Source organism: Heloderma suspectum, chromosome 3 (genome assembly GCF_057233095.1).
Source record: "Heloderma suspectum isolate Gila_16-S chromosome 3, 16-S_ref, whole genome shotgun sequence".
NCBI classification, from domain to species: domain Eukaryota; kingdom Metazoa; phylum Chordata; class Lepidosauria; order Squamata; family Helodermatidae; genus Heloderma; species Heloderma suspectum.
Genome location: NC_139460.1, coordinates 145,030,267 through 145,040,780, shown reverse-complemented (window position 1 = coordinate 145,040,780; position 10,514 = coordinate 145,030,267). Strand labels below are relative to the sequence as shown.

General features: G+C 47.9%; 1 protein-coding gene across 1 annotated transcript; it reads left to right on the top strand.

Moving 5' to 3' along the window:
- The first annotated feature begins 7,076 nt into the window (after positions 1 to 7,076).
- On the top strand, positions 7,077 to 9,254 carry SLITRK1 (SLIT and NTRK like family member 1). Its single transcript, XM_084841824.1, has one exon. It carries the CDS (start codon positions 7,077 to 7,079, stop codon positions 9,252 to 9,254), a length of 2,178 nt encoding a protein of 725 aa, XP_084697950.1.
- The last annotated feature ends 1,260 nt before the right edge of the window (positions 9,255 to 10,514 follow it).

The following is a 10,514-nucleotide window of genomic DNA, read 5'->3' as shown; positions in this document are numbered from 1 at the left end:
AAAAATGTCAGGGGCCTCCCCCTTGACCTCCCCTGCTGAACTCCCCTGGCCAACTCCTGTTTGCTCCCCCTGTTCGCTCGCTCTGTTCGCTCGCTCTCTGGGAGCTTGCCTGCTTCTGTAGTCCCTGGACCAGCTGGAGCAGCTTGCTCTGCTCTGCTCTGCTCAGCTGGGAGGCGGGAAACAGGTCACATTATGGTGTGAGAAAAAGTAATCTGAACCCATCGCAACAGAACAAAGTAGAAGAGTTCTGAAACCACAGTAGTGAATAAGATTATATACTTACTTGATTAATAAAGTGGTAAACTAGGTCATTCATTTCCCCAATTTTTTCATTCCTTTGTCTGACATTTCAACTAATTAAAATGAAGGTCACCAATCTAATACTGAATGTGGACCACTTACCATAACGTAATTTCTACTCAGGTCCCTAATTCAATATGTGTTTCAATCCAGATCCACAGAACCTGCCAAAGAATACATGTATCTATTTATTAAAATAATTATCTACCCTACTTAAGGGCCTTTAAGAATTTTACAGCTTATAACAACAATCCAACAATAAATGCAATAAAAATCTTATAGCAGCCATTTGCAGTGAAAAATACCCACACTAGCGAAAGCCATGTAGCAACCATGGTCTTTGTCCGATGCTAGAAGACAGGGAAAATGGATATTATCCAGGTTTCTTGGAACCATGAAACCCATAACCTGAGTGCCACCACTTGGAAGGCTCTATCCTCACTTGCCATGACAGAGAGACCTGAGGCAGGACCTCACCTAAAAAAAATGAAGCCTACCAGAAGCTTCATAGGGCAGACAGATGTCCTTAAGATACCACACATGGATTTATCAAGATCAGCACTTTGAATTGAGCCTTGAAACCAACTGGGAGCCAGTGAAATTGGTATAGCAATGAGCCAAAGACCAGACTTGTCTGCAGTCTGTTCACTGTTCAATTAATGTAAGATTACAACTCCTTTTCAATGGAAGCACCATGTAGTGCATACTGCCATGTCAAATCTGGATGTAATGACTGCATGCATAACTGGCCAGATCTGTCTTGTCCAGAAAGACCACACAGCTGGCACTTTGGCTGAAGCTGTGGAAAAGTGTTCCTTGCCACAGCTGGCCCCAGGCCATCCAGGTACAATGGCAGGTCAAGGATCACTCCCAAACTTGTGAACCTGCTTCTTGCGTGAAAGTGCAAGCCACCTCATCCAAGAGGCTGAAAATACCCCTTTCTGGTCTCCTAGCACAACAGCAGTTCCATCTTGTTTGCATTGATCTCCAGCGAGTGCCCCCAAATTCGGTGTCACGTTCCAACTAGATGAAATGCTAAATGTGCCATGTAATACTGGATCATCTTGAATTGCAAAGGAGTCTTAATATATATCCATTGGTTGCATTTCTACTACATGGCAACATAGTGTGTGACACATCAAAATATATTCAATCAAGAAATGAAAAAGAGGATATACTTTGCATAAAGGATGAAATAATTACTTAAAACAGGTAGGCAACCTGGTGTGCTCCAGATGTTTTGGACTACAAACTCTTATTTATTACATTTATATCCTACCTTTTTTCCTCCAAGGAACCCAAGGCAGCTTGTATGATCCTCTCCATTTTATCCTCACAACAACCCTGTGAGGTAGGTAAGGTTGAGAGTCAGTGAGAGGCCCAAAGTCACCCAGTGAGCTTCATGGCCAAGAGGAGACTAGAACTCAGATCTCCTGCATCCTAGTCCAACATACTTAACCACTACAACAGCCATGCTGGCTGGGGTTTATGGGAGTTGCAGTCCAAAACATTTGGAGGGCACAGTTTGCTACCCCTGACTTAAAGCAAAGAACTTCATAGGCTATTTCAGTGGAATGATTCAGGACAAGTGATTTGTGGATGGAGGAAAAGAATCAGATTTTAAATCCATCTATATGTAAGCACTTGCTAGGACCTGAAGACCAGGCCCAAGCTCCTTTGAGCACCCATTTTGGGTAGAAAGTGCATGGCGTCCAGAGTGTCAAAGTAGCAACTCTTGCAAACAGGCTCTGAAGTATTACCCTTTGCACCTTTAGAGTAGTTTGCCAGGAGAGGGAGCTGATGCCCTGTCCACTGCCTCACTTGGCGGTGCCACCGCCACCACTACAATTGGCCAGAAAGCAGTGGAACAGCTATTTTGCTAGATGTCAGGTGACATAAGTGGCCAATAGGATTTTATATTATCCTATAAAGCAGGGAAAGACAACTTATGGCCCTCTAGATGCTTTGACCTACCACTTCCATGAGCCCTAGCCAGCATAGCCAATGCTGAAGGCTGATGGGAGTTGTAGGCCAAAATACTTGGGGAGCCACAAGTTACCCACCCCTGCTATAAAACCTCAGATTATGGTATAGCTCCTCAAAATGAGCTGTATACTGCTTAAAAGAAAACCAGATTCTTCTCCAACTGTGCTTGCTTTCCCCCCAGTCCTTGCATAGAACACAAAAAGTGTTTCTAAACAAATGAGAAGTACTGAATTTATTTCCTGCTGGAGCTGTGTGAAAAAGTGCTGGATCTATGCCTGTGTACAATTCTTTGTCATATTACTGTGACTTTTAAAGAACAAAAACCTTTCTCATTACATTATTACTTGTGTGAGAAAAGGGCAACATCCATTTTAACCAGCCATGTGCCTAGGAAGGCCGCTGTGCTGGAAGTGCTTTGAGCAATTTAATATTCTGTTCTGTAACTTGTTGGCTGCTTCATTGCCCTTCTGGTTTGCAGCCTCAAATGTGTCAAGGCAGGGAAGGGAATTTAAATGGCAAAAAGGTCAAATTAGTAAAAGTGCAGAGCTATATTGTATATTGATCACAACACCTAATTTTCTGTAGTCTAGAATTGTTGTAACAAGGACATTTTATGGAGCCCCTGAAATTTGTTCTGGCAGCATCGTTACATGGAGATTGGAAGGAAAGCAGGACAACTTCTTGATCAAATCTAATTGCTGCCGTAGAGCAATTGCTCTAAGCTGTTCCTTGAGCAGTTCCTGTGATACCTTAAGGATGCTTCCCAAAATACTGGCCCCATATATTTATCCAAAATGAAGACATGGTGTAAAAAGGCATCCATGCATGCAAACCAATCCTAAAGTGTTTATACTGCCCCATGGCTGCATGTGTGAGAACACATTTTTGCATCCCAGTTACTCTAGCTGTGCCATTATGCACCAAACTATTGCATGGCATCCAGACTTGTGTGTCCTCCTAGCCAGCCCAGCTAAGCAGATTGTTCATGACTGGACTGCACACAGATCTGTCCCCTTCCCCCACAAATTACAACCCTCCCAATTTTTCTCCGTGCAAATTTACACCAGTGGAGAATAGGAGACAGATGTGGATGTGGCTGAAACTGCTGGAGGATATTGCGGGGAGATGTGGGGGAGAGAGAGTGTTTAACTTCTGAAAGGGGCATTTCTAGGCCTTCAATGCCTGGAAGTTACATACCCCCCTATCATGGAAGCTGGTGCGCGCACACACACACACACACACACACACTACGATGTTTAATCCCCGCTTCAATCCACTCAGTCACCAGCTTAGAAGTCACCACTGTGGCAGCCACCCACCTTCCAGCCTAAGTTGTTTCCTATACAGACATTCTTGTGTCCTCCCCTTCCCACACCTATACACCTTCAGAACTTGACCACCAGAGCCACAGTTACTCTCCTTTCATGAGGGCATTTTCAGTCATTTCACCCATCCTGCAACACACAATCTGAAGCTGGGACTTCCAGCAGCACTACCAGGGGTGTAAAGATGAAGGAAGGAATTGGTGTCTAAATTATGCAGCAAGCCTTTGTATAGTGATGTCCCTGAGGGGGAGGGGGTCCCTCCGGGCTCAGTTTCAGGCAGCAAAATGTCTTAGGTCTGCAGTGTATGAGAAGAGATTGTGGAGGAGAGAAGAATCTTACCTGGAAAAAAAAGGGAAGCAGGAAGACAGGTGTGTGTGTGTGTGTGCATGTGTAAAATTCACACCACCAGGCAGCTTCTGAAACAGGGAGTGCAGTAACTACAGTCCAGTCTCTTTTTCATGCTCGATTTTCAGGCACCCCCCCACACACACACATTGATGTGGACTTCCCATATATGTGCATTTAACTTCATGCTCTTTCCCTGATTGCAGTCTGTGTCTGTTTCCAATGCTGAAATAATTTCAATAAAGCCCCAGATTTTGGATAGGAGCCAAATAGCTCAGGGGTCTAGCTTAGGTGAGCAACGGGTGTCCTGCCCTCTCTCTTTCCCTTTCTTTTTGCCATTTGTGTATGCCTTCTTTGATCCCATACCCTGTTCTTCTCCCTTCAGTGGCTTTCTTGCAGGCTTGCTCTCCATACTCACCCACTCTGCATCTCTCCACACTTTCCATATGCTGTCAGACTCTTGCAAACGTCTTTTAAAACTCAAAATCAAATAATACCCACAGACAGGCATGCACCGGCTTTACCACAGCCCCAGCTTTCCATTTCCTTACTTAGGCTGCAACCCCGTATCAACTTAGTTTGAAGCAAGCCCCGTTGAACTAAATGGGACTTACTTCCGAGTAGATGTGTACAGGATCGCGTTATTATCTTCCCTTTAAAGGCACCTCTTATTTACATGCTTTAGTTCCTCCTTTGCGTGGGGGTGGGCGTGGGGGTGGGGGTGGGGTGGGGGTGGGGAGGCCCTGTTGCCAATTTCGATGTCATTCCCAATTTTCTCTTCCTCCCACATCTATTCTAGTCTGGAACGGGGGCAGGCGGCGGTTGCGAGTTGCCTACCGAAATGAATTTGAGTTGCCTAATGAATTCTTCGGTAAGATGATGGGTGACCGACTTGAAGAGCCACAGAAAGGCTTGGCTTCCAACACAGAAAAAGGAGAAAGGGATGGGAGAGAATTTTCCTCGGGAACGAAGGATTCAGATGGCTCCCTGACTTCCCCTGTTAAAAACCCTGGATCTTCTTAACCCCATCCTTTGGATTCTGCATTATTTTTCTTCCCCATCCTACCAGTTGGATGCGAAGTTCCCCAAAGGCGCCAACGTAATTATGGGACGGCAGATGCGCAAACCCGGGCGAGAATCCAGCCATGGATGGGAAGGCATGTAACACACGAGCTCTGGGTCTCCTTTAGCGCAAGACCATCTGGGGACTGGGATTCCTCTATGCACCATCAGAGATGCAACTGGTTTTTCGTTTGCGGACGTCTCCAAAACCCCCGCAGACGATGCAAACATTTTCCTCGGGTTTGAACAAACCCCGATAACACTTTTAAATCCCCCCCACACACACACACACCGCCGCCTTCACATCACATCTACACACAGACGGCCGCCACTTTGGGGAGAAATCTAAAAGGTAAGTAAGCGTTTTGCGGATTTCTTTTTAAGTGCAAAGGGGGAGGGCAGGAAGCTCGATCGAAGTCAATTTTGGGGAAAAAAAATAACACACTCCCCCCCCCCCCGTCCCTTGTAGACCGGATGGAAAGAAGGCTCTCCCGCGCAGAGACGAACTCCTCCGCCTCGTTCGAATCCATATAAATGAACAGCGTCGCTCTACAGTTCGGCACTGCAAAGGCAAAAAAGAAAGGAAAGAAAGAAAGACGCCACAAAGACGCCAAATGCAGCGTGACAACCTCTCTCTGCTGCAGGGAGGGAGGAAGCAATCCACTGAAAAATGGCGTGCAGTATAATTACCTCCCATCGCTAGTCGCTTGACACCCTGACACTAATTTGAGGCAAGCCGCCCTGGGACACCAGAGCCTCTCACTCCCCCTTGCCTTCCGCGGAGAACGAACTTGGATCCAGGTGTGTGCGCGACGCCTGCGTGATCGGGGGAGCTTGGAGAGGGAGGAAAGGAAATGTTCAACTTTCCATGATTAAAAGGCAGACATGAAAGAATCCATTTAGGAGAGAGCCCTTAAAGAGACGGACGGCTTGGGCGCCAGTTTTTCCTTCAACGCTTGCCCTGGACCTGAATTGATTTTTCTCTCCCCCTCCCCACTCCTTTCTAAATCTACCGCCCCCCTCCAGCATTCCCTCAGCAGATGGATTTTTGCCACTGCGGCTCAGCAGAGGGTGTGAGATCTTTCTGAGTGCACCAGGCTGGAAAGAGCAGCACCTCTTAGCAACTCCTGCTTTCTGTGCGTAAATGGGTGAGTAAGTGTGCACCTCGGAAGACGGGAGGAAGAAGAAGGAGGAGGAGGAGGGAGAGAGAGAGGAGAAGAAGAAGAAGAAGAGAAGCGGGAGAGCGAGCAAGCCGGGGAAGACAGGAGAAAGCGGGAGAGAGAGAGAGAGAGAGAGAGAGAGAACGCAAGGGAGCGCGGCAAGGGAGAGAAATGGACAGACCAAAAACGCAGCGGTTGCAGAATTTTCGCAGCGCCATTGGTTCGCCAGCCAGTCGTTAGACTGGGGCGTGATTTCAGCACCAAGGGGGACTGGACAGCACCCAGAGGGGGTCCGCCGGGCATCCAGCGGCGACAGCAGCAGCAATCCCGGCGGCCGGCTTTGCGCGAGGAAGAAAAAGAAAAGCAAGGTCAGTCCGAAGCCAAGCCATGCACGCGGGAAGCTCGCCTCTCCCACCGCTGCTCCCCCAGCCCTGCCGCTCGCCTGCCTATGCAGCGACTGCTGCTGCCGCCGATTCCTAGCGAGATCGCTCCTTAGCCGAGGCTGCAGCCGGAGATCGACTTCGCTTTTCTTTGGGGGAAGGAGAAGGAGCGGGGGGAGGGGGTGCTTCTGGGGGTGGAGGTTATGAAGGGGGGGTCTTCAACTTTTTTTGCTTCCTGGGCCTCGCAGTACGTGCCTGGATAGTTTGTGGATATGATCGCTGACCGGAGTCCGGGCTGTTGCAGTGTTTGTGGGGGGAGAGAGGGCTAAAGGGAGACCAGACACTGCCCCCAACCCTCCGATCTCCCCCCCACCATTTCATTCATTTCTCCCTAGCCAACGCCACTGTCCCTCTTTCTCTCTTTTTTTCTTGTTTCCCCCTTCCTTTTTCTCCCCTTCCCCCGTCCCCTTCCCCCTGCTTCCCCCCCCCCCCCGTTTGGGCGATGGTTCGGACATTCCATGCCTGGAAGGAACTTGACTGGGCTCCAGCTTGAGAGGGAAATTTTGCCTTGCAGTTTATTCTGTGTGCTCCAGTTCGGGGATGACTCGCTCGGTTTAAAAATGCTGCTTTGGATTCTGTTGCTGGAGACGTCTCTTTGTTTCGCTGCCGGGAATGTGACAGGGGACGTTTGCAAAGAAAAGATCTGCTCGTGCACTGAGATCGAAGGCGACTTGCACGTCGACTGCGAGAAAAAGGGCTTCTCCAGTCTGCAACGCTTCTCGGCTCCCACTTCCCAGTTCTACCATTTGTTCCTGCACGGCAATTCCCTCACTCGCCTTTTCCCCAATGAGTTCGCTAACTTTTACAATGCAGTCAGCTTGCACATGGAAAACAACGGCTTGCACGAAATCGTGCCGGGGGCTTTCCTGGGTCTGCAGCTGGTGAAGCGGCTGCACATCAACAACAACAAGATCAAATCCTTTCGCAAGCAGACCTTCTTGGGGCTGGACGATCTGGAATACCTCCAAGCCGATTTTAATTTATTGAGGGATATTGACCCGGGGGCCTTCAGGGACTTAAACAAACTGGAGGTGCTGATTCTGAACGACAACCTCATCAGCATCTTGCCTGCCAACGTGTTCCAGTACGTCCCCATCACCCACCTGGACCTGCGGGGCAACCGCCTGAAAACCTTGCCTTACGAGGACGTTTTGGAGCAGATCCCGGGCATTGCTGAGATCCTGCTGGAGGATAACCCATGGGACTGCACCTGCGATCTGCTCTCCCTGAAAGAATGGCTGGAGAATATCCCCAAGAACGCATTGATTGGCCGGGTGATCTGTGAAGCCCCTACCAGGTTACAGGGCAAAGATTTAAATGAGACCACCGAGCAAGAGCTGTGCAGGAAAAACCGAGTGGATTCCAGCCTAGCTGCTCCCCCTGCAGAAGAGGAAACCTGCGACCCTGGCCCCATTCCGACCCCTTTTAAGATCCATGGCAAGGAAGATCCTGCCACACCTGGCTCAGCTCCTCACGGGGGTACAAAGATCCCAGTCAACTGGCAAATCAAGACCAGACCTACAGTGGCTGGCTCAACTCTCAGTGTGAAAGGCAAGTCCTCAACCAGCACACCTTGTCCTGCCACCTGCGCTTGCCACCAGATCCCTGGAGGATTCAAGGTGAATTGCAATGACGGCAACGTCAGCAGCCTGGTGGATCTGAAACCCAAGCCATCCAATGTGCATGAGCTGTTCTTGAGGGGGAACAAGATCCACACCATTCGAAAATCACATTTTGTGGATTACCGGAAGCTCAACCTGTTGGACTTGGGAAACAACAACATCGCCACAATGGAGAACAACACTTTCAAGAACCTTTTGGAGCTGGTGTGGCTCTACATGGACAATAACTATTTGGACATTCTTTCACGGGAGAAGTTCAATGGCTTGCAAAACCTTGAGTACCTAAACATGGAATTTAACGTCATCCAGCTCATCATGCCGGGGACATTTAATGCCATGCCCAAGTTGAGGGTCCTCATCTTGAATAACAACCTTCTGAGGTCCCTCCCTGTTGATGTCTTTGCTGGGGTCTCTCTCTCCAAACTCAGCATCCACAACAACTATTTTCTGTACCTGCCAGTGGCAGGTGTGCTGGACCAGCTCACCTCCATCACTCAAATAGATCTGCATGACAACCCATGGGACTGCAAGTGCCCCATTGTCCCTTTCAAACAGTGGGTGGAGATGTTACGGCCCAAAGTGATGATGAGTGACCTGAGATGTGAGACTCCAGAAGAATTCTTCAAGGAGGACTTTGAAACCCTTTCCAATGAGGCCATTTGCCCTCAACTCAAAGTCTTTCCCACTTTGACTTCCACTCATAAGAACAGCACTGGGTTGGCCGAGACTGGGACTCACTCCAACTCCTACCTGGAGACCAGCAGGGTCTCCATCTCAGTGCTGGTGCCTGGCCTTTTGTTGGTCTTTGTCACTTCTGCCTTCACAGTGGTTGGCATGCTGGTCTTCATCTTGAGGAACCGAAAGCGCTCCAAGAGGAGGGATGCCAACTCCTCTGCCTCTGAGATCAACTCCTTACAGACAGTCTGTGACTCCTCCTACTGGCACAATGGACCCTACAATACAGATGGAGCCCATAGAGTGTACGACTGTGGCTCTCACTCCCTATCAGACTAAGACACAAGAGTGGGGAAATACAAACATTACAATTAAAGATTAAAATCATATATGGGCAATCACTTCAACTTCAGCAGCTAGCAACCTCAACTTCCCTCCAGTGGTTCAAAGCTCCCTTTCCCTGATCTGTGCATTGCTGTCTCGTCTGCTGATGTGAATGGACCACAACAAGGGATGGGCTTAGCCCATCTAAAGCTACCTTCTACCTACCCACTCGCCAAATTCGGCCCAAAAGCCGTGAGTGGAGGCCTGCCTTTTTTTTTCTTTCTTTTTTTCTTTCTTTTTTCTTTTTGCTTAGCTCTAACTTGCTGTGCTTGGTGTAACTGTGCACTGCATAGCCAATGGGAAAGAAAGAAGGATCCAATCAAAGAGCCAAGGATGGCTAAACTTGGGGGCAAGAGAGAGAGAGAGAATACACTCTTCTGCAGGATGACCTATGACCATGTGGATTTATCGGCCCTGTGTGTGGTGGGAAGACAAGGGCTCTCCTTGTGCCTTCCTTGTTGCAAACAAAGCAGGAGTGTCCAGTTGCACGAAGGCATGAATGTATTGTAAATAAATAACCCTGATCTAGAAAGAACAAAACAAACAAACCCAAGTTGCTGCATGGTTCGCATGGATACAAACCACCCAGGGACGCTTCAGCCCCAAATGGAAGCAGCGTCCAGTTCACCTCGTCCTCCCTCTTACCTGATAAGTTCCATCGTATCAAACTTTCTATATACAAAACACAGTATAATAAGAATAAAAAAGTGCCATTTCGCCATTATTTTTGTGTGATTGCTAGGCAGTAGAGATCGTCCTTTTACTGTGAAACAAACAAGGAAAAAATGTAAAGATTTTATTTAAGACATGTTTGCATGGCTATACTCTCATGGGTTCAGATTTTGCGTTTGGGGGCGGGGGGGAAATTACTTTGTTGGGTGGATTTTCTCTCTGTTGGGGGTGGGAGGAGGGGGCAGTTTGCTTCTCGTTATTTTTTGAGTTTCCTTTGGAAATCAACATCTCCAATAATGCCTTTCCATCTGAATGTAAAACAAAAATACCCTTGGCATTTTCTCTGATGATAAAAAAGTGTTAAAATATTTGAGGTTTTGTTTAAAAGAAAGAAAACAAAATCTGAAGCAGTTAAGCATGATCCGTTAATACCACCTGATTGCTTAAGCTGCAAGGTGGAATGGGAGAAGATTTTTGTGCTCTTGTAAATCACACTCTTAAAAATAAAAAAAACCTGGAGGAAAATCTGAGCTGAGGAAAAAG